Consider the following 24,128-nt stretch of genomic DNA (forward strand, 5'->3'; position numbering starts at 1 on the left):
GCCCCGGGCTGGCCTGCAGATCAGCCGCTGGCCTGGCTCACCCACGGCTCTCCCCCTCAGGCCTAGGGCTTAGAGTGTCTCCCCTCAACCCCTCTAAGAGGCTTTTGCTTGGAAAGGGAGAAAGGACAGGGCATTGGCCGCAGTGCAGGGCCAAGCTGGACCTCACGGTGGGGGGCCGGGTCTCAGGCTCTCCCAGCAGAGCTAGAGAGGAGGCCCCTCCACTGGGCAGAGGATGCACAGAGCACTGCTCTGGCAGGGGGGTGGGGGTGGGTGGGTCCTAGTGCTGCTGGGAGCATCACCCTGCCCCTGAGAGACCCCACCAGCCCTACTCACCTCTGGCTCGCCGGCCCCCCACCCCCAGGCCACATTCCAGGAGGGGCCTCTGAGGCTTTCCTCTGGATCAGGCTAATCCAGGTCGGTGAGCCTGGGACTGCGAGGGCGGGAGGGTCCAGAACAAAGGGTGCTGTGTCCCAGGCTGCTGGAGGGTGACTTGCTGGTGGTCCCAGACCTTGGCCACTGCCACCCCTCCCCCTCCGGCGAGGCCACCCTTTCCTGGGAATCCTAGAGCGGCACAGACACTGGGCCCGTGGGTGGATACAGCTGGAGGGCTTCAGGGCAGACCTAGAGATTTGCTTTAGCCCAGGGCTGTGAGAGGCTGTGTGGGAGCAGACGCCTCCCAGGGAACAACCAGGGACCCACAGGGCCTCCGGGACCCCATTCTCCAGTGGGACGCCTCCAGCCCCAAGCCCCCACCCTGGCTCCCAAATCACACACTGCCAGTCCTGCTGCTGTGTCCACCTGCTTTTATTTCTCACTGTTTACAAAAGTCCAACAGGAGGACATACATAGGGTGGGGAAGGGGGGGTGTGGGGGCTCCTCCCTCATGGGGCGGGGAAGGGTTGGGGTGCACAAGGGAGGCCCCCAGGGAGAGTTCTAGGGCCCTCGTGGGGGGAAGAAATGATCCCGTCCCCCAATGCTGCCTGCTTTATTCTGACGGCCCCAGACCCCAGGCCAGTCCCCTGGGAGCTGCTCAAGCTGAGGGCGCGGTTTGGGGAAGGGCAGCCACCCCCAGTATCCCCAGTATCAGGACCCCGGCTCCCTGGATCCACTGCTGCTGCCGCTGCCGCCAGCTCTGGGCAGCCCCTGGGCAGGCGTGGGGGTACGACCTCAGACCCCTGATGGACGGAGGCACCTCAGCGGATGAGGGGCGCTGAGCGGTCGTTGGTGACAGTGGGACGCAGCTTTACGGTGGCAAAGGGGTTGGTGCCCCTGTGAGGGGAGAGGTCAGGGTGAAAGGGGCCCAGGTGGTCAGCTGGGTCCAGGGGAAGTGGCTGGGCACCTGAGCCTGTGTCCGCCCCGACCTCCTGCCCCCCCCACCTCCACTCACCCCTGCCTCGACTTCCCCCATAGCCCCCTCTGAGCCCTGCCCCTCTGACTCCTGCTCTAGGACTCACCGAGGGAAGAGCTCTGGGGGTTGCTGCTCCCAGGACATGAGTTTCTGCAGTGGGGGTGGAGGAAGGGCCAGGTTTAGGGGGCGGAGAGGGGCAGGTGAGCCCCTGCCTCTGCCACTCCCCATTCCAGGAAGACAGAGGACGAGACCAGATGTCCCTGCAGTGCCAGGCTTCTAGGAAATAAGGCCGAGGTGTTCTGAAGCCCAGAATTCTGTGGATCGCAGACTAGGGAAGCCTCTGGACCCAAGTACCATCTCCCAGGCTGCAGATGCCCTCCCTGCACCCCACACCTCACCCCAGTCCTGCCCCGCTAGCTCCAGCCCCGGCTCTGACCCAGGATCCTGGTCTTGCCTCTCCCAGGGGGTGGGGAGGTAGAGAGCACAGGCCTTTTCCAGTGCTCCCAGCAGGACAACGGGGGCTCCAGTCCCTGAGAGGAATGCTTTCCCCTTTCCCTCTGCCCCAGACTCAGAAATCCATCCTACACCTCCCCGCAGATGGGCAAACTGAGGCTGCGGCGGGGAAGACCCCCTGCCAGCCAGCCAGTGGCAAAGCAGGAGGGTTACCTGGCATCCAGTCTCCCTGCCCACTGGGTGAGGCCAGGGCTGGGGACAGGCGGTGCAGCGGGGTGGAGCTCACCTTGACGTCACTGGCCACCCCCGTGCTGCCCATGCTGCTTCGCCGGCTGCTGGGCAAGGGTGGAGGCGCGGGGCTGGGGGCGCGGCTGGGGATGCGGCTCGGGGTTCGGGACCGGGGCTGGCCGTCCCAGTACTCTGAGGGTGCTGTGGAGTTGCCCGGCCGGCCCAGGAGGTCATCAAGGCTGTGGCTGCCCCGGAGCGGGTAGGATCTGAGTCCAGAGGAGGGAGGGAGGCGTAGGGGGTCAGGCGGGAGGCCCCTACTGCACCCTACCCAATTTTGCTGGGCTCCTAAGCGTCCTACAGCCTCTTCCCTCGCACACGGGTGAAAGGAGGCCACGGGCTTGAAGGTAGAGGGATGGACGCAATGGCTGTCACATGTAGAAAGGAGGGGGTCCCCTTCCTTCAAGGGCCAAAGGAGGCTGAGTCCACTCAGGATCGCAACTCACAGATGTCCCCTAAGGTGCCACCCCCATTGAAGTCCCCACCCCTGCCCCACTTCTGACCACTGGGTACCTGGAAGGTAGCTCATTCATAGGGCTCATTGGGTTCATGGAGGTCACTGGGCTCAAGGCGTTCATGGGGCTCATGGGCATCTCCTCCAAAGGTTTCACATAGGCCTCAGGGAACCAGCCGCTCCTGCGGGGTGCAGAGGGCCCCATGAGCAGAAGGCCCAAAAAAAGAGGTCAAACTCACCCTCCTGGGAGCTCTTACTGAGCAGTGCTGCGGGCCAGGCCTCGCTCAGAGGGCTTTACCCAGACTAACTCATTGCATCCCTTGAGGAGATATTTCTCGACATTCAAGTCCAGCCTCATGTCCTGCCAGGGGCCAGGTCACCTGAGGAGGCACTGGAAGCCCAAGGCGGAAAGTAGAGTGTCTGAGGACATGCCGTGACCCGCTTCATTCCCCACTCACTGAGCACCCACCATGTGAGGCCCACGGAGAGCCAGAAACCCTTCCTACTCCCCAGAGGCTCCCCACCCAGCGGACAGACAGATTCGAAAACGCATGATGACAAGGGTGACTGGGAAGGGGTCAGGACCACAGATAACCGTATGAGCCCAGAGGAAGGGGCACCTGAGCCAGGGCCCGTTGCTCCTCAGCCCCGCTGTGGCCACCCACCCTAGGACTCTGGTTCTGGTGACCCCAGGTAGCCCTGCGCTTGGTCTTGGCCTGACTGGAGGCTCATTACTGCACCTGCAGAGCAGCTGGGCCTCGGGGAAGGCACTTGGACTGATGTTCCTCAGCTTTTTCAGACCCTATTGGACCCATCAGATCCTTGCAGAGCATTTGGGAAAGTGTTCTCCAAAAAGCCCCCTTAGGCCCCACAACGCAATCAACAACGTTCTCACCTAAAGGTAACTGGATTTCAGCTCAAAATGACAGAACAAAACCATTTCCATATGCTTTAGCTCTGCTTTCACCATAAAGTGCCCACTGATACAACCTGCCACCTCCTTCCCCAGCCGCGTCCCAGGAACGTGGTTTGAGAGCACGGGTCTGGGTGGTTCAGAGCCACTCAGGTCCCCAGGAGGTCAGCTACACACCTGTTGTGGGGACTTTCAGGGCTCCTGCTGCCTGCTGGTGTGGGCCCACAGAGCAGGGGTTTCCACCCTGGTGTTTGTAGCCATCTCTCTGCCGGCCAGCCCACCCTTCAATTCTTGGTCCAGTGGTCACCTGCCATCCATCCCTCTACCCTTGCGCCATCCCATCCTGCATCACCCATCTGTGATCCACGAGTGCAACCACCCACGGACGACCAGTCCGTAATCCATCTATCACCTCTTGACCACCTGGCTGCCCCTCTACCAACTCATTCACATACCTTTCCAGTCACTCCTCCGTCTAAGCACCCTTTATCTGTGCTTCCCCTCACCCGCAACACTCAATGCATCTCTACCCACCGACCTGCATCCTCCCGCCCATGTGACCACCCCCAGTCCATCTTCCATCCACCACCATCCACTGACCCACACCCTCCCATCCACCCTTCACCTGTCCATGGCCCACTGACCCACCCACCACCCTGGCAAGTCCTTCACAGGCACCTGCTGACTCCTCCCTCGAAGCCCTCGTTCATCCCTTCTCCCCCGCAGCATAAGTGGGAGCGAGCACCACACAGTCCCCGCTCCATAAGCCCTGTGGGGGTCACTGCCTGGCTCCCACAAGCTCCCACCTCCTCCCTCCCTCCTCTTTGGCAGAAAGAGTGATCCTTGCACACTCCCCTTTTCCGGGCTGCCAACCCCTACCGTCCGCCAGCCTTGCAGGGACCCCGATGGATTTCCCCACCTCTAGCTTCCACTCCTGGTGTCAAAACCAACCCCCCGTTGGCCATCTTTAAGGACCTTCCCTGCACGGGCTGCAACTCAGCCTGCGAGGTCCCAGCATGGCCTGTGGGCCTGGCCCGGGGGAGCCCGCCTGCAGGTGCACCCCCTCCATCTACTCGGCTGACTTTCTCAGGGTGCAGAGTGGAAGCTGCTCCTCCCTCCGTGTGGGGCATCCAGAAAGTGCCCAAGCAGTCGGGTTCCTGCAGCGTTCCCACGCGTGAGAGAACCTTCCCATCCCTCCCAAGGGCCGCCACCCTGTCCTTGGCCCACACCCGTGGATGGACGAGGACACCGAGGGCGGCGGGAGGGGGGCGGTGGGGGCGGAGAACTGAGCCCCAGAGCGCAGGGGGCGCGAGCGGCGGGACAAGTCTCCGTCGGGCGGGCGGATCCCAGGCCCGGGGCCTCCCCCCACCCCCTGCGCCCAGGGCTCCCACTCACGCGGACGAGCCCTCCAGCTTGCCGTAGAGCCAGCCGTTCTGGGCCTCCTGCACCAGCACCTCCACCACGTCTCCGGCCGAGAAGCGCAGCAGCGTGTGGTTGGCGCCCTCCGAGTGGGAGACCAGGGCGCGGACCCTCCTGGCGCCGCCGCCGCCGCCCCCGCCCGGGCGCTCGCCGAGGGAGTCGGAGCGCGAGCAGCGGGCGCCGCCGGCGTAGAGCGAGGCTGCCGGGCGGGGCGGGGCGGGGAGCGCGGGCGCGTGGGTGGCCGGTCCCGGCGTCGGCCCGCGCTCCCGCCCGCCGCGGCGTCTTCCCGGCCGGGATCCCCTGCCCCGGGATCCCCTGCCCCGGGCGCCCCTGCCCCGCCCCGCCCCGCCCCGCCCGCACTCACAGGCCGACGGCGTCCGGGGCAGCTGCGTCGCGGCCCTCGGCTCGGCGGGCTCGGGGGCGCCGTAGGAGCCGGAGCCGTGCCGGCTGCGCGGGGAGCCGAAGTCCGCCAGGGGCCTCTGGGGCTGCGAGGGGAGACGGGCAGGGCAGGGTGGGGGCAGGGTGGGGCGGGGAGCGGGCCGGCCCGGGGCCCTAGCCCAGCCCCCACCCCCAGTCCCAGGCGTCGGCGTAGGGGTTCTGGGGCCGGCGGCCGGGCCACCACCACGGGGGCGCCGGGGCCAGGCCGGGGCGGAAGGGCGGCGGGCCCGGGGGCGCCGCGTAGACGGGGAGCCCGGGGGGCAGGAGGCTCCAGGCGGGGCCCGGCGGGGGCGCGAACGGCGGCGGCGGGGGCGCCCAGGGCCTCACCATGTCCGGGCGGGTGGGCGTCAGGCGGCCCGAGGGGTAGGGCGGCCCCAGCACGGGCCCCAGCAGGCCCGGGGAGTGGGCGCGCGACGGGCTGCGGCTGGCCTCCGACTGCTCCTTCCACAGCAGCACGCGGTTCTGGAGCACGCCCCGGGCCTGGCCGCGGGGGACACGGGCGTCAGCCGGCCCCAGGGCCCCAGCGGCCCCCAGACGGCCAGGCCCGGGCACGCGGGCCCCCAAGCTGGGGGACCCGATTTTCTGGCGGGAAGGAGCCAGAGATCGCTGCTGCTGCCGCCCTGGCACGTTGGACTCGCCCACCGCCCAACCCTCTTGGGTCCACGGCCCCTCGGTTTTCCTTGAGGTGCTTCTCCTGCCCCTCCTCCCAGGCCGTGTGCTTTGGCCCTGCTCCCCCAAGGCCCAGGACCGGGGTAGGGGTAGAACCCGGGCCCGGCCGCTCAGGTCGCTTCCATCCTGCCGGTTAAGGTGATGGACTGGGGGATGACACTTAGCCAAAAACTGTGACCAGAGACCCCAATCCCAGTACTTATCCTGGAACACTCTGGAAAGATACGTTCTTTGACCTCATGGACTTGGCTAAATAGAGTGAAGCCAGCACAGGAAACCATAACTAAGGGAAAATGGCAAATTTCTGATGACATGCATGCTCCTAGGTCCAGCTATACCTGAAACCCCTGAGCTTCATAGTAACTAAAGTGATAAGTACCTTTCCTGTGTAAGCCAGTTTGAGTAGTTTCCTAAAAGAAGCCTTTCAAATAGTTTTTCCAGTCAATTCCTTTTAGTCTATAAGCATTCCTTGTGTCCCAGGAACATGGGCATCTAACTCTGTTTGAATACTTTCAAGGATGGGAAACTCAGCAGTTGACCACATACTCCATAACAGTTTGGGGTGGGAGGGCTTTAAAGTGTCAGACCCACTGTGTGCATTAATCATGTTTTTAATTTTCTGTATTTTATAATGTTTTGAAGTCCTGGGGCTTTGCCAGTCCTGCAGGGATTGCTGCTCCCAGGGCTAGATAATTCCTAGAGGTAAGTAAGCAAGTTGTACCTGTGACTGTACCTTTCTAAGATCCTGCCTCCTGTCTGGCCCAGCTGCTGAAAGCCTCATAGGGATCTCAGGCAGCAAAACAGAAGCAACTCACATCACAGGAGGAACTAGTCCCCTTGGTCACTAGGTGGACACCTCCTCTGTTCCCTTGCAGAATTAGCAATACAGCACAGAGACCAAACTCCAAATGTCTTCATGTGCGTGCTGCAGAAGCAGTGTGCAAAGCAAGCATGTTGGGTTCTGCACACCACATTTTAAAAAGGGTTTTTGTCCAATTTGAGAACATTCAGTGGAAAGTACCCGCCAGGGTGCTTGGGGCTTCTGGGAGTAAAGGCCACAGCATCAAGTCCCAGCCTGGACAGCACTCAACTTTACTGGCTTCCCTGATTCCTGCCTCCAAGCAATTTTGCCTGTGGTTGGAAAGAAACACCGTGCAGGCTTTCAAGACCATTAGGAGACCTTGGAAGAATTTTTAAAACATTTATGGACTGGAAGAGCCATTCTAAGTATGCTTGAGACCCCACAGACTAGAAAAGGCTGATAAAGTTAGCTAAATGAAAACAATTTTTTAAAACATGGCAAAGCCTACCATAAGCAATGACCAATGATAAGTGACAAACTGGGAAAATATTTGCAATGCATCACCAAGGAAGGGCTCATTTCAGTAACATATAAAGAGCTCCAAGAAATGAATAAGAAAAATAGAAGAAAAGAGGCTGACCTGTCCCAGTAAAGGACATCCGATGGCTCAGAGCCATGAAAAGATCTGTCTCACTTATAAGACAAGTATGAAATAAAACCACACAGAGATACCGGTTTTACCTTGCTGATTAGCAGAGATTGAAAAGTTTGCTCTCACACTGTTGACAAGGAGAAGGGAATGTCCTACATTACCAGCAAGAGGGTAAACTGGGACAACCAATGCCTACATCCTTGGGCTCACCAGTTCCACTCCTAGGAATTTATCCTAGAGATGGACTCTCACAAGTGCCATAAACCCAGAGAAGCTGAGGGTGAGGTGGGCAGAGAGGCATGTTATTGACCAGATGCAGACTCAGCCAGGACTGGGGGAGTGTGAGTGTGACCTCTTGCTGTGCTCAGACCTTCACCATTCTTTAAATTTTGTTCCAAGGGGCACCTGGGTGGCTCAGTCAGTTGGGCAACCAACTCTTGGTTTTGGCTCAGGTCATGGTCTCACGGTCCTGGGATCAAGCCCCGTGTCAGGCTCTGTGTTCATCAGGGAGTCTGCTTGAGGATTCCCTCCCTCTTCCTCTGCCCCTCCCTCTGCCCTCTCTCTTGCTCTCTTTCTAAAATAAATAAATAAATAAATAAATAAATAAGTCTTTAAAAATAAATAAACCTTGTTCCAAATCTTGTGCAATCTGTTTATGGATATAGTAACACATAAATATTTGTGGTTGACTATCTTAGGAGTTTGATCTAGTGTGTCCTAAAGCCCAGCTGGATCAGACAACACGATACCTGTCCATTCTCCCCCATACGTAGGGGAAGTCTGGCTCATTCAATCCATGGCTCCCTCCTGTGGGGCAATCACTCAGCTCTCCTGAGTTTGACCTGCATAAGCTCGCAAGATATTCTATTTTAAAACAGAGAGAGAGAGAGAGAGAGAGAGAGAGAGAGAGAGAAAGCACAAACAAGGGGAATGGGAGAGGGAGAAGCAGACTCCCTGTGGAGCTTGATCTCCGAATCCTGGGATCAAGACCTGAGCTGAAAGCAGACACTTAATGGACTGAGCCACCCAGGTGCCCCTAACTGCTACATACTCTATTGAAGCATTGGATCTATTCTTTTGATACTAATATGCAGAAAAAGTGATTTACTTTTGAAAATTCACTGATAAAACCTTTGATACCACTTCCTGGAATACGGTACCAACAAGATTCTATTTTGAAGCAAAGTGGTCATGTTTAATATTAGGTTCAAGAGAGTGGAGATAAGCTTAATTTCCCTTATCTTTGTTGTCAATTTGAATATTACTCCAATCAAGACTTTATTTGGTCCTTGGTAAATAAAAGCTTAATATTTAGTAGATGGATTAATAAGATCAACTTATGTGTGTATGTAAGTATATATATTCTTTATTTTAAATAAAGCCAATTGGCATTTTGGTATTGAAAAAAAAAAGACCAGTAGCTCTCCTCTTAATGTTGGAGGTTACCTGTTCAGGATATGGGGAGAAAGAAGCTTCCTGACAAGGTGTTTTTTTTTTTTTTTTTTTCTGACAAGGTATTTAAATGGCCAACAAGTACACTAGTCATCAGAGAAGTGCACATCAGAAGGGCTACCACTTCACAGCCACTAGCGTGGTTTTAATCAAGATGACTGACAACAAGTGTCGGCAGGGATGTGGAGGAAGCAGTGTGGGTGAGACCGTGATGTGAGATGGTGCAACTGCTTTGGAAAACAGTCTGGAATTCCCTAAATGGTTAAACACAGAGTTAGCCTATTCTCAGCAAGCCGCCTCCCAGGTAGCCACGAGGAATGAAAACGTACGTCCACACAGAGACGTCTACATATATCCGTAGCAGCATTATTTATTTATAACAACCGCCAAGTAGAAACAACCCAGATGTCCATCCACTGATGACTGGTTAAATCAACGTGGTCTCTGCAGACAACGGGATAGAATTTGGCAGTAACAAGGAACGAAGGATAGTATGTGCCACAACACGGGTGAATCTTACCCACGCGATGCTTCATGAGAAGCCGGTCACAAAGGACCACATAGTGTATGGTTCCATTTATAGGAAATGTCCAGAAGAGGCACATCTATAGAGACAGAATATAGATCCATGGTTGCCCATTCTGGAGGGGGGGTGGTGGTGGGATGGGGGATCATTGGGGAGTGACCGTTAGAGGTGCTGGGGGTTTTAGGGATAACACGAATGTTCTGAACTTGACCGTGGCCATGGATTCACAACTCGGCAAGTATACGAGACACTGCTGGACTATACACTTTAAATGCTTGAATTATGCGCTGTGTGAATCATATCTCAATACGACTATTTAAAAGAAGAATAAGCAGTCCCTCCTCCCTGGAGCATCACTGAGAGAGAGAGAGAGAGAGAGAGAGAGAGAGAGAGAGAGAGAGAGAAGGGGTAGGAGGGGAAGGCTGAGCCGGAGCCGGGGGCTGCCTGTCGTGGGAACAGTAGAAGAATGTCAGCTGGAGCTGAAACCAGTTGCTGGATCCAGCCATGTCCCCACCTCCACTCAGCACCGGAGGGTCCCTGGGTTTGTTTGTTTGTTTATTTTTAAAGATTTTGTTTATTTATTCATGAGAGACACACACAGAGAGAGAGAGAGAGAGAGAGAGGCAGAGACACAGGCAGAGGGAGAAGCTGGCTCCGTGCAGGGAGCCCGATGTGGGACTCATCCCAGGTCCCCAGGATCACACCCTGGGCTGAAGGCGGCGCCAAACCGCTGGGCCACCCGGGCTGCCCCAGTCCCTGGGTTTAGAGCCTTGGGAAGGGGCCTGGCAGAAGCAGGGAGACAGGAATCTGCTGGGGGCTGTCAGAGGCAGCCAGTTGGAAGCAGACAGATCTCCTGAAGGGTAGCTTTTATTTTTGGCTTTGGAGGGGAGAGAGTAGGGGCAGGAGACCCTGATACCCCTGGGCTCCTTCACATGAGGCTCTACTGCTGCATCAACCTTGCAAGGTGAGGATTATTTCCCTCTTTTGTCAGATAAGAAAAAGAGACTCAGAGAAGTGAAATCATTTGCTAGGTTTGCAGCCAGGGCACAGCAGCTGGGAAACCTGATCAAGAATACAAAGAAAGAGAAATAGTGGTGGGCAAGGAGCCCTGCTGGTGACATCAGGAAAGAGAGGCTGGCTCTCAGATATGACACAGCCAGAGCCTGACATATCTTCTGGGCTCAAAGAATATTTATTAAGGACATAAATGAGCAAATAACCTTGGAAAAATGCAGGGACAAGGTCATCGATTTATGAGGGAATGGTGGAAAAATGATGTCCCAGTGTCCTTGGTCCCTCCTTCTACAGATCCCACCAGACCCACAGACCAGACCAGGCCACATGCCAGGTGGGCAACTGGGAGGCTCCAGCCTGTCGGATCTTTACAGATAATAGCAGGACAGAACTTTGGCCAGTACTGGGCTGGCTAGACAAGAGGAGCTCTGGCCATGATGCCCACAGAGGCACTTGGGAAGGGCAGTGTCAAGTGTCCCTCCTGAGTGTGGCCTGGGAGGGGCTGCTGGCTTTCCTGAGTCCCAGGGCTCCATAGGTTTGAGCTGCTGCTAGCCCATAGGATAGTTCCTTATAATTTAGAGATAAGTGTCCCCTATGGATGGACAGAGCCTGCTGGGCACACCTTTGGTGAGAGGATGGCCTCTTTATGCAAAGAAAGAGGTGCTCCTTTCTCTAGGAAAATACAGTCTGCACCAGTGTATTCAGCTTGGAGAGTAGAGCACAGACCCTACTCTTAATCAGGTACCCTTGTGCAGTGCTCAGTCGGCACAACCTTCCCTGGCGGCCCTGTCTGCAGTGGTTCTCCATAAGAGTAGACTAAATTAATCCCTATCTCTCATGCTGAGCTGATGCTTGCAACAATAGGAAGACCTGGGTTAGGAGGGGGTACCAGGGGGTAGAGATGGCTTCACTCCCCCAACCTCCCACATTTGCCAGTACCACTGCCTGAGCCCTTGCAATTCAGCTGAACCCAGAGTGGGAACAGGACACGGGGAGGCAAAAGAAAGAAACAAGACACCTGAGAGGACCCAGCGGTCAGGGAGGAGAACCCAGGAGACTACCCAGGCAGCTGAGAGAAGGGGGTGAAAAGATTAACAAGATCTTGATAGGAGCGTTTGCTGCATTAACAAAGACCTTCTTAGCCAGACAAAGCACGATCTTAAGATTGAAGATTGAACAGATGAACTAGAGCACAATCAGGCCTGACACGTCAAGGGGGAGAAGTATCTCACAATATAGAATGAGGACAAATGAAATAGACTTGGCAAAGGAGGAGGTCATAGATGTGGAGTTCTAGAAGGAGAAAAAGGAAAGACAGTGGAGAAAGGAAAGCAGCTCCTCTGACCTGGAGAAAGAACTGAGCCTGCAGAGTGAGGAGAGTGGCGGACACTCCTCTAGGGGTGCCCAGACAAGTTCCTGAGTCCCAAGGACCCCTGGAAAACCTCCAAGCATCCAGAGAAAGAGCCAGTCACTTAAGAGGGAAAGTAGACAGACCAGCACCTGCCTTAGCATCAACAACACAGAATGCCAGAAAACAGGGCAATGTCCTCTTGGACCCCAGGAGAAAAAGCCTCCAGCTCTGGAGTCCTTCAACCAGCCCACATGCCACTCAGCACTCTGGGCAAAAGTGAGACATTTGCACATATGCAAGGATTCAGATGGAGTAGCTGCAGAAAACATTCAGTTAATCAAGACAGAAACCCCAAGACAGTGGGAAAGGAAAAGGAGTGAAAACACAGTGGTATCAGCATATCTGATCATGTGTGTAGTCTGCGGGTGACCATGCACCGGGCAGCAGAAAGATATGTGATCTCAGAGAAGCCTCTCAAAATAAAAGGATCATGCTGCAAAGAAATGACCCATGAGAGCTTAGAACTAAAGGCCCTAGGTTTTTAGGTAAAACCAAGAGCTGGGGGTCGGGGAGCATAAGGGGAGGAGTTAGGCCACATTTTAGAATTCCAGAGAGGGCAAGAAAATCTTTCCCCAGGCCTCATCTTAAGGGTCAGGGGGCCGCAATGGACAGTGTAGTGTCAGAGAGTTTGTCAGTATATTTTGGAAAAGATAATAAGGAATATATGTTATTATGAGCGTCACAACATGAGGTCATCATGAATAGAGATAAAAAGAACAGTAGGATTTGTTAATAAAGGGGAAAGGGAAACATGTAAAAACACAACCAAAGCGACAAGAGCAAGCATGAGAGAAAAAGAAGAAATGACTAAGTAAATGCAGTTAAGTTATCCTGAAAGCATAAAACAGGTGTATCAGTTGTTGGGGTAACTGGGAATGAACTGAATTCCTCTATTTGAAGACATAGGCTGTCAGACTAGTCAAAAGTCAAAACTGAACTATTAGCAACAGGAAAACACTTAGCATGCAACTATTGATCTTAGGATCATGAGTTCAAGCCCCATCTTGGGTGTAGAGATTACTTAAATAAATAAAACTTTAAAATAAAGAGTTCACAGAAGAGAGAAGAGGGTCATTTTAATCTCAAAGTGAAATGAAGAGCTTCAGGCTGGATTATGAGAGACATTAAATAAATAAATAAATGGCAACATTTACAGAGAAGGTAATGATAGTTGTAAACCCAACAGCACAAAACAACATGGCAGTTAAACACAGAAAGCAAAATCCAGTGAGAAATGAAAGAATCTGTTTGGTCTAGCAGATAGAACGGAGCAAGAGCACAGAGGATCTAAATAATATGATCAAAGTAACAGACAATAACTAAATAAACCTATGAATCCATGAATTTGTGAATGGTGAGTATATGCAAGCAGGAATGAAAAAATAAATGGTTCATATATGAGTGAATAAAGGCATGAATTAGTGAATGAATGTGAGACTGAACAAAATCATGAATGAATGAATATCTGATGATACAAATAAACACAGAAACAACCAAAGAAATAGATGGGGAGAGTAAACAAATTAAATAAATATCTACAGAGAGGAAGGATAGAAGGAAATCAGCAAAGGGAGAGAAATCCCATGGGTGGTCAGCTCACAGAGAGCACAGACCCTAGGAAGTCTCCGTTAGCTGTCCCCCAGCCCCAGCTCACCCGGCCAAAAAAATGTAGGAAGGTGTTGGAAAGCAGCAGATGCTTCTCAGCCAGGAAACGATAGCGCCGCTTCTCTTCTAGTTCAGCTGCCCGCTGACTCTCGGACATGAAGGCCTGCATCTGTGCGTGCAGCCGGTTCACGCTCTCCTGCCGAAGAAGTGGGTTCTGGCTGGAGGCAGGGGGTGGATGCCTCCTCCCACCCTCCACCAGTGCCAGCTGTCAGAAGTCTCTCTGTCCTTCCTGAGCCAGCCATCTCCCCCTGGAGGCCCTCCCCCGAGCACCCAGCTCACCGGAGCTCCTGGGCCCACCTCTCAAGGGCACCCTCATCCTCCTGAGCCTGGGCTCTGTGTCCAACCAGCCCGGGCACTCCTCACAGGCAGGGCTGGTGTCTGAGCCATCCCTCTGACCCCAGGCATGGGGCCAAGCACCAAGGGGGAGCCCAGGAAGGTTGGGTTAAGGAACTGTGAATGAGTTGATTAATAGGTCCCTACTTGGGAGGGTAGATTCTGAAGGGGAGAGATAAGAGTTTAGTCAAGGAGCCAGAAGAGGAGACAGGAAAGGAGATAAAAGTCCTGGAGATGGAGGCCAGGGATGGGGCCCTGAGCTTAGGAGGAGGGCTAGCCCTAGCCAGAGGTGGGGGGCGCAGAGGATGGCGGGGTTGCTGGGGAATTACCCAGTAGCTACCACGGTCAGGAGCAGCAAGGCTGATGGCCTTAGGTGTTCCCAGTGAAGTAGAAGGCACAAGGCCTGGGACTCTGGGGAGGGCTGGGATGTGACAGCATGAGGAGCAGAACTGAGGTGGCCCTGGGGCCCAGCAGTGCCTACCCACCACGGGCCAGCTGACCTCCCTAGCTATGCTCACCATGGAGCATGAGGCAGGTGGCCCTCCTGGGGTTGGGCCAGTGTCGGGTGGGGAGCCCAGGAGGGTGTCCAGGGGCCCCCCAGAGCCTGGTTTTGCCCCCAGCTCTTGTACCTTCATCTCCCGCACATTCTTGTCCCTCTTGCGTTCCATGCGCCACAGCTCAGACATGCACTTCTCCAGGTTGGTGGCTCGGTGGTGGTATTCGAGCTCGTAGTGCTGGCAACTGTCCTTGGGTAGGGTGGAGAGAGGAGGGAGACCCCCATGTCAATGAGCTCAAGACTCCTGGCCCATGGGTTGGAGCACTGGACAGGGCCCCAGGGGGGCTCAGCTGGGAACACGTGCAGCCTGGGCCCAGTCAATGCCCAGCACAGGCCTCGGTGTGCCATCTATCAAACGAGGAGAGGCAGTCTTGCCTGTGATGGGCTGGGGGGGCCAAGGTGGGTGGCCAGACTTACTTTGATGAACTGCATGTCCAGCTTGGTGTTCTTCTCCATGTGCTGCAGTAGGTCTCCATGGAATGTCTGCACCTGTGTGGAGTGCAGAGTGGGGGTGATCAGGGTGGCCCTAATCTTTCCCACACTGCAGCATCCCTTGCACACTGCCCAGTCCAACTCAGCCCACTGAGTTCCTAACACACCAGGCACCTGCCCAATTGTCCGAGAAATGGTCATAATAAAAGCACCTGGTGGAGGGAGGATTAGATAGTTAAATATGCAAAATATGTAGTGCAGTAGCTGGCTCAACACAACTCTCCATAAATGTATCAGTGTCTCCTGGTTCTCAGTCCCAGTCTGTGCTTTGATTATGCCATTCCCTCTGCCTAGACTTTCCTACCAGACTACAAATCCTAGCTTCCCTGCCTCCTCTACCAGGAGGTCACCCTGGTTTCCCCAGCAGAAGCCATGGTTCTCCCATTTTGTTTCTGGAATGTATACATACATTTGTTCATTTACTTTTCATTCCCCTTAGCCATAGGACAGAATTTCCTGCTGGGCCCCTGCTCACAGCCCCTCTGGAGGAGCAGCAAGCCGCTGTGTGCAAGAGCCACGTCTGACCCATCTCTGTGTCCCCAGCACTGGGCGCAGGGCCTGACCCAGTGAAAGTGCTCACAGCCATTGACGTCTTAGCTGAGGGGTGGCTGGTTTCCATGACAGGTGAGACAGAGATGGCTGACCACCTGGGTGACCAGGAGGCCGGGGAAGGCTCCAGGCTCAGGCTCAGAAGAGCTATGTCCTAGTAATTCTGGTTCTGCCTCCAATTTGCTCTGTAACTTTGGACAAGTTGCTGTCCCTCTCTGGGCCTCAGTTTCCCCATCTGTAACAGGAAAGTCTTGGCCAGATGCTCTTGAAGGTCCAGCCTTGTGAGCCCGAAGAGCTTTGATTCTGTGAGCCTTGGTGCTCACCTGGGACCTTCTCCTGGAGTCCCCCCATTAGCGTTCCCTGGGGCACTCTGTTGTGGGGACATCTGATCTAAACCCTTCAGTGGCACACTTTGCACTTGGGTTCACAGGGAGCAGAGAGGAGTGTCCCCCATCCTGCGGCCACTCCTGCCTCAGGGGACCTCTGCTCAGCCTCCTTTGTCTGCACCCCACCCCCCTCAGTGGCACCTGCTCAAGAACCCGCAATGGGATGCTGCCTGCTGCCACAGGGGTCCCCATGCTGTGCTGGGGGACTTTTGTTCCCTGGGGTTGGGCATTGCTCAAAAGAAGAATGTTGGTCATCTTCTTCCAGTATGTAAGGGAAACTAGTCAATGGTAAAACTTGCAAATTTTATGTTTTTCTCCCATAATTGTTTCTGAAATGCTGGTTAACTGCTGGTCTGTAGGGGAGCTTGAGTGGGGCCCCCCTTGAACTGTGAGTTGTGGCTGCTGGGATGTGTGTGTGTGTGTGTGTGTGTGTGTGTGTGTAGGGCAATCAGTGTTATGAATGCAGCCAAGACCACATATCCACCCTTATCCATCCAGTGATCCAGGAAGCAAGGAAGTGAGCCTTCCAACCTGCACCTGTGGGACCTCCCAGTGCGGCCACCAGAGCCCCTCACTCTCTCCTCCCCTGGCCCTGCTTCCCACTGAAAAGACAGTCCAAGGTTTCTGCTTGAACACCAAACATGGGTTCTTGAAAATCCCCATATCCTGCAAAACCTCCCAAAATAAACAGCAGGGCTTATGGGAGATACGGTGTTGGTGCAGACCCTCCAAAGCCAGGCAACTTTGTAACCACAGCACTAATAGATGATGAGTGGTACCCGAAGACGAACTTGAACCACACCAAAGGCTACGGAGAAAATCTAAAATGCACAAATCCAACAAGATGGACACACCAGCTCCGCCTAAATTAGTGCAGAGCTGATGTGCTGAGAAATGCAGAGGCAAGTGGGGCTGTCACGAAGGTGGGCAAGGGAGGCAGTGCCGCCTGCCCCCAACTGAGAGCCTTAGGCCACTGGGAGCACTCTCCCCAGGGAGGTCTGGGTGCAGGAGCTATTTTAACGTGTTCTGAAAATACAGATTAAAGGGTTGTTGCAGTCAGTGCTGCAGGCCAGCTGGGGGCTTCCTGATTCTGTTTGCTCTACCTCACTCTCACCTAGGAGACGTGGCTCCTGAACAAGCCACCTTCCATGTATCAGATGTCATTCCTCTGCTTCTAGTCGGGTATGAACAGATTCACACCATGGATGTGTGTGTTAGAACAGGACAGCTGGATGGTAATTCTTTCCATTGCCATGTCTTGGCTGTGATCTCCAACAGGGTAGAGGACACAGACCCAGGATGCCCCAATTAGATGGAGCCCCGGGCACTATTGGGTTAATGGAAAGTCTTTGTTCAGCTCCGGAGGAAATGGATCCATTAAGAGGTTGATAATTGACATGAACTTTGAGCTCTTGCTATGGGGGAACCCTAGGACTATCTACTAACAGGTGACTTCTGAAACAAGGAAGTCACCAACCCCAGGCTGACTGAGTCATTCCCAGCAGGTCAGAGCAGAGACTGCCCTCCCTTCCCTGTATCCTCTCAGCATATACTTCATTAATGGGTCCTGTGAGCTCCTCAACATAGAAGCTGAGAGCAGACCCACTGTGGAAAATACACATCGCAAGGTCTATGTATTGTTGTTCCAGTAACTTGAAAGAAATTCTTTTGCCGCCTAGACAGGAACCCCCCCACCCCCCGCTGGTATAATTGGCCCTGTGGGCTGATGCCACTCCTGTCTTTCCCATTTGTTCTTGAACACCATCTAGTAAGGCTGTGCCCCAGCACACCTATAAGACAGTTCTTGTTGAAATCACTGACACTCCACATCACAAAGCCAACTCTCAGGATGCATCTGACATGAACTGTGGTCATCATTAGACACAGTTGATCATTCCCTCCTCCTGAAACCCCTTCCTCACTTGGCTTCCAGCCTATTACCCTCTCCTGGTTTTCCTTGCACTCCTACCCTCGCTGCTTCTTCTGTCATTTGCTGATTCTCCCTTATGTCTTGATTCCTCAGGGCCTCTTCCTTTCCCTTCCTCCACCCACTCCCTCCATGAGTTCATCTGTCCATATGCTCATGGCTCCCAGACAAACAACCCAGCCTAGACCTTGACCCCAAACTCTAGCCCAGATTTCCAGTTGGTTTTCTAATAAGCATCTCCAACTTACCATGTCTAAAACTAAGTCCCCGATCTCTCTCCTCCACCTGAACTGCTCCATGCTCAGTATTTCCCAATCAGCTAATGGCAAGTACACCTTTCCAGTTGATCAGAACAAAACCTTGGAGTTAGTTTGACTTTCCCTTTTCTTTGGCAATTGACACCTACTCCATCAGAAAATCTTGTTGGCTTTAGATTCAGTCTGATTTCTTCTCAACACTACCATTGCTGCCACTTTCCCAAGCCACTTCAGCCCACCTCCAGATTACTGCAATAGCCTCGAAATTGGTCTTCCTGCTTTTGCTTTTGCCCTCTACTGCTGATATTTTATTCTTAGTGCAGGAGCCAGGGTGATCCTACTAAAAAATAAGTTAAACAATGAACAACTGGAAAACAAAATTTTAAAATTCTAATTATAATGGCTAAAAGAATCAAATACCTAGGAACAAATGCAAAAGATGTACAAGACTGCTATCCTGAAAATGGCAAAGAGTTGCTATGAGAAATAAATAATGGAGATATATACTATGTTCATGGATTAGAAGACTCAATATTGTTAAGATGACCATTAATATATATGTTTTTTTTTTTTTAAGTAGGCTCCACTCCCAACATAGAGCTTAAACTCATGACTCTGACATCTAGAGTTGCATGCTCTACTGACTAACCCAGCCAGGTCCTCCCATGAGGACCATTAATTTATAGATTTATGCAATCCTTGTCAAAATTCCAGCAGATTTTCTTAGAGGAACTGACAAACTGATTCTACATATGCAAATGCAAAGGATCTTGACTGTGCAAAATAATTTTGAGAAAGAAGAACAAAAATTCTTAGACTATTTGATTTTAAGACTCACTGTAAAGCAAGAGCAATTAATACAGTTGTAGTATCAGTGTAAGGATATACAAATTTATCAGTGGAACAGAGTAGAGAGCTCAGAAATAGACCCACACATACACAACAAATCAAATTTTGACAAAGATATCAAGTCAGTTCAATGGGGAAAGCAAAGTTTTTTGGGGATGGTGCTGGGACAACTGGGGGATAGAACCCTGATTCTATCTCACTTCATTCACAAAAACAAAATTAAGATGGATCATAGAAATAAACGTAAAGTCCAAAACATAGAGCGTCTACAAGAAAACCTAGAATATCTTTGCCATGGTGGTGGGCAAAGGTTTCTTGAAATGGATACAAATACAAGCCACTTTTTAAAATTGTCAAATTAGCAGAGGCAGGTGCTCTTTTTAGTGTTTGTTGTTGTCATAGCATTAGTCCCATGAATTTTAAGGTAGTTTACTGAGTTTAAACAGATTTTGCCTTTTGTAAAATGAAAACAATAAAATAGCCCAATTTGGCTTCCTGAAAATGTAAAACTTCTGCTCATCAAAGACAGTATTTAGAAAATGAATAGACAGGCTATAGGTTAGGAGGGGGGAAACATGCACTATGCCTATATCTGATAAAGGATTCATACCTTGACTATGTAAAGAACTATAAGTCAACAATAAGTATAACCCAATAACGGGCAAAGTACTAAACAAACACCTCATGAAAGAAGATATGCAAATGTCCGGTAAGCCCATTAAAAGTCTTTGGCAGGAGTGCCTGGGTGGCTCAGTGGTTGATCTGAGTGGTCTCTGGCTCAGGTCATGATCCTGTGATCATGTGGTCCTGTGATCCTGGGTCCTGTGATCATAGGGTCCTGGGATTGAGTCTTGCATCAGCCTTCTCACAGGAAACCTGCTTCTCCCTCTGCCTATGTCTGCCTCTCTCTGTATCTCTCATGAATAAATATATAAAATCTTAAAAAAAAAAGTCTTTGGCATATGCAAAATGAAACCACAAAGAGGTACCATTCCATATCTTGTAGAATGGCTAAAGTAAATAAGACTGACAACATTGGATGTTGGCAAGCATGTAGAGAGCAGCAGCAGCTTTTATACATTGCAGGCAGGGGTGCGGCTAGCATTAAGAGCTTTGGAGAGCTCTTTGGCAGTTTCTCATAAAGCCAAATTTATGTCAGCCCTGTGACCCACAAATTCCGCCCCCAGGTATTTATCCAAGCGGAATGAAAACATAAATCCACAAAAGACTTGTACAAGAGTGTTCACAGCAGCCATAGTCATAATAATCCTAAACTGGAAACAACCCAAATGACCATCAACAGAAAGATAAACAAATGGTGGTACAGTCATTGAGTCAAATACTAAGCAATCAGACACAGCAAGCATCAATGCTTGTGACAGCATGAGGTTATCTTACAGACATTACATGGAGTGAATGAGGCGGGACACAGAAGAATACATATGTACAGTTCCCTTCATATGAAGTCCTAGAATGGGCTAAATGAATCTCTAGAGACAGAAGTCAGAGAGCGGTTGCCAAAGAGGAGGAAAATTTTTTTATGAAAAGAAAACAACAAACTAGAGCAAATATTAATGGGGACAGTGTTTCGTGGACGAGGGTGATGAAAATGTTCTAACATTACATAGTAGGGATGGGTTCAAAGCTCTGTGACTACATTAAAAACGTCTGAATTGGGGCAGCCTGGGTGGCTCAGTGGTATAGTGCTGCCTTCAGCCCAGGGTATGATCCTGGAGTCCTGGGATGGAGTCCCACATCAGGCTCTCTGTGTGGAGCCTGCTTCTCCCTCTGCCTGTGTCTCTGCCTCTCTCTCTCCCTCTGTGTCTCTCATGAATAAATAAATAAAATCTTAAAAAAAAATCTTCTAAATTGTATACTTCAAAGGGGTGAATTTCAAGCTGATATATTTAATATATGATATATGTTATATATATGAGAATATATATATATTTAAAAGATTTTACTTAATTATTCATGAGACACACACTGAGAGAGGCAGAGACACAGGCAGAGGAAGAAACAGGCTCCATGCAGGGAGCCCGATGCAGGACTCGATCCCGGGACTCCAGGATCATGCCCTGAGCTGAAGGCAGATACTTAACTACTGAGCCACCCAGGCGTCCTGAGAATATACATTTTTATTTTTTATTTAAAGATTTTATTTATTCATTCATGAGAGACACAGAGAGAGAGGCAGAGGGAGAAGCAGGCTCCTTGCAGGAAGCCCGACGTGGGACTCGATTCTGGGTCTCCAGGATCATGCCCTGGGCTGAAGGCAGCGCTAAACCGCTGAGCCACATGGGCTGCCCAGAATATATATTTTTAAAGATTTTATTTATTTATTTATTTATTTATTTATTTATTTATTTATTTATTTAAGAGAGTGAGAGAGCACAAGCAGGGGTGGGGCAGAGGGAGAGGGAGAAGCAGGCTCCCCACTGAGCAGGGAGCCTAATATGGGGCTCAATCCCAGGACCCCAGGGTCATGACCAGAGCCAAAGGCAGTTACTTAACTGATTGAGCCACCCAGGCAGCCCCATGAGAATATATTTTTATATATCATTGTGTATATAGATACATCTATGATAGGACTTCTATTATGGGCTCTGTTCTTGGTCCAGGTATTAAATCAAAACATCTGGAATGGGGGGGGGGGGGAGAAATGAAGAAAAAAGTAAAAATAGCCAAGACGAAGAAAAGATGTTGAAGATAAGCTGTGGAGATCTAATATACAGATAATAGGAGTCCCTGAGGAAGAAATGCAAAGGTAGAGAACAAAAACATTCTACAAATTGTGATTCAAGATAACATTTCTGAAATTAAAAAAAGAAAAGAATTTAAAACTACTTATTGCAAAAGTACACCCTGTGACTGAGGATATTGACCCAGATAGATCAACACCAAGACATGTCTAGAAAAATTACTAGACTGAAGAAAAAGAAAAAAAAATCGGGCATCTAGGCTAAAAAAGCAAGTGATTTATGACAGGAAAAAATAGATAATCAGACTTTTCAACAGAAACATTCAATGTTTCATGCCTGAAGATGATCGGGATGTCTGAATGCTTGCATTCTCTGTATCCTCAAGAATCAGGATTCTCCTTTTTTTTTAAAAAAAGATTTTATTTATTCATTTATGAGAGACACAGAGAGAGAGGCAGAGACAGAAGCAGAGGGAGAAGCAGACTCCCTGCCAGGAGCCCGATGTGGGACTCGATCCCAGGACCTGAGCCAAAGGCAGATGCTCAACCACTGAGCCACCCAGGTGCCCCAAGAGTGAGGATTCTTATGAGGACCAGAACAAAGGAGAAGCTGTGTAACCCAGAAGAGGCTGAACAAAACAAAACAGCCAGAAAGCCATCAAAACTACTAGGGTTGTACCCAAGAGACTCAGGAGCCAGACTGAAGAAGGTTCTATTGGCCAAAGAGGGAACATTTTCAACTTTGCTAAAGACAATAAATGCAAAGGACTGGAATACATCCAATGTGTTTAAATGTATGATACTGATGATACTAAAAAATACCACAGTAATGATGTGAGGAAAATACAGCTAGTTGGTCACCTTCAGAGGACAACAGGGTGACACCCCATTCGTGATCTCAAAAGCTAATAAGTGAAGGGATTGAATAAACCTTTATCTTACTTTTCACACAAAAATGTGCCACTACTAACAAAGAGTAGGTACGGAGAAGCGTCTCCATATAGAAATATCCCAGTTAACAGGTAAGAGCGCATCAGAAGAGCGGTTAACTCCCTGTGTGTGAATGGATCTGGACACACTGAGCCCCAAAGGCTGTTAACATCACATGGCTGCAGATGTGATGTGACTCCTGATGGAAGAACCCAGCACTCTCTGGGATCTTGCCAGAAGGATAGAACCTAGGTCTGATGGGACACCTGGATGGCTCAGTGGTTGAGCATCTGCCTCTGGCTCAGGGCGTGATCCCGGGGTCCTGGATCGAGTCCCACATCGGGCTCCCCACAGGGAGCCTGCTTCTCCCTCTGCCTGTGTCTCTGCCTCTCTCTCTATGTCTCTCATGAATAAATAAATAAAATCTTAAAAAAAAAAAAAAAAAACCTGGGTCTGATCAAGCCCCTAGATGCAAAGGACAGAGGAATAATGTGAACTGCACCAAAGGTGCAAGATCAGCAGTTTCCAGATTTTAGGAAAACTAGGGATCCCTGGGTGGCGCAGCGGTTTGGCGCCTGCCTTTGGCCCAGGGCGCGATCCTGGAGACCCGGGATCGAATCCCATATCAGGCTCCCGGTGCATGGAGCCTGCTTCTCCCTCCGCCTGTGTCTCTGCCTCTCTCTCTCTCTCTGTGACTATCATAAATAAATAAAAAAAAAAAAAAAAAGGAAACCAGCCATGGGGTCCCAGGGCCTTCAACAGAGAAGTCGTAAGGGAAAGAAAGGGATGGAGGGGAACCAGTTGGTTAAGAAACTCAAAGGCATGTTTGAAAAAAGAGATTGAGCATAACCAAACTCTAGTGTCCAGGGACTACGCCTGAGTGATTGGCTACAAAGGAACACAAGGAAGCATGGGATCAGTGGTTACTTTGGGGGAGAGGGAAGGAGGGGCTATGATTTTGATGGGCTCCTGGGGAGGCTGCCACAGTTCTTGACCTGGAAGGTAGTTTGCCTTAAAATGATTCATTAAGCTCTAATTTGCTCAGTGAGACGTTCTCTGTTGGTGTCTTACTTCACGATAACAAAACAAAGTGAGGGCAGCCCTGGTGGTGCAGAGGTTTAGCGCCGCCTGCAGCCTAGGGCATGATCCTGGAGACCCTGGATCAAGTCCCACGTCAGGCTCTCTGCATGGAGCCTGCTTCTCCCTTTGCCTGTGTCTCTGCCTCTCTCTCTCTCTCTCTCTCTGTGTGTGTGTCTCTATGAATAAATAAATAATCTTTTTAAAAAAAGTGAGATCCTGGGGACACCTGGGTGGTTCAGTGGTTGAGCATCTGCCTTTGGCTCAGGTTGTGATCCTGGGGTCCTGGGATCGAGTCCCCCATCGGGATCCATACAGGGAGCCTGCTCCCTCTGCCTGTGTCTGCCTCTCTCTGTCTCCCATGAATAAGTAAATAAAACCTTTTAAAAAAAAAAGTCAGATCCTGTCTATCTTTAGCTTTGCACACTCAGAAGAATGGCCAGAGCCTGGGCAGGGCCACAGGACAGGGCTCTTGTCCCAGCCGATCGATCGTCTCCTTCACACACGCCTGCTAGCCTTCCGGAGCTCCACCCGGAAGGCCCTTCCCTCACACGTCTCCCTCTCCTCTCC

General features: G+C 51.6%; 1 protein-coding gene across 1 annotated transcript in view; it reads right to left on the reverse strand.

Moving 5' to 3' along the window:
* Positions 1-786: 786 nt before the first annotated feature.
* BAIAP2L2 (BAR/IMD domain containing adaptor protein 2 like 2) overlaps positions 787-24,128 on the reverse strand; it is a 28,274-nt gene continuing 4,932 nt past the window's right edge. The window contains exons 5-14 of the mRNA XM_072746416.1: positions 14,808-14,879; positions 14,464-14,580; positions 13,491-13,637; positions 5,638-5,790; positions 5,237-5,357; positions 4,849-5,071; positions 2,600-2,722; positions 2,088-2,295; positions 1,455-1,498; positions 787-1,269 (exon numbers count right to left, since the gene is read on the reverse strand). Coding sequence (XP_072602517.1) covers positions 1,194-1,269; positions 1,455-1,498; positions 2,088-2,295; positions 2,600-2,722; positions 4,849-5,071; positions 5,237-5,357; positions 5,638-5,790; positions 13,491-13,637; positions 14,464-14,580; positions 14,808-14,879 — 1,284 coding nt within the window. The 3' untranslated portion in view covers positions 787-1,193. The remainder of the gene's footprint in view (positions 1,270-1,454; positions 1,499-2,087; positions 2,296-2,599; positions 2,723-4,848; positions 5,072-5,236; positions 5,358-5,637; positions 5,791-13,490; positions 13,638-14,463; positions 14,581-14,807; positions 14,880-24,128) is intronic.

The sequence above is a fragment of the Vulpes vulpes genome, unplaced genomic scaffold, assembly GCF_048418805.1.
Source record: "Vulpes vulpes isolate BD-2025 unplaced genomic scaffold, VulVul3 u000000781, whole genome shotgun sequence".
Classification (NCBI taxonomy): Eukaryota; Metazoa; Chordata; class Mammalia; order Carnivora; family Canidae; genus Vulpes; species Vulpes vulpes.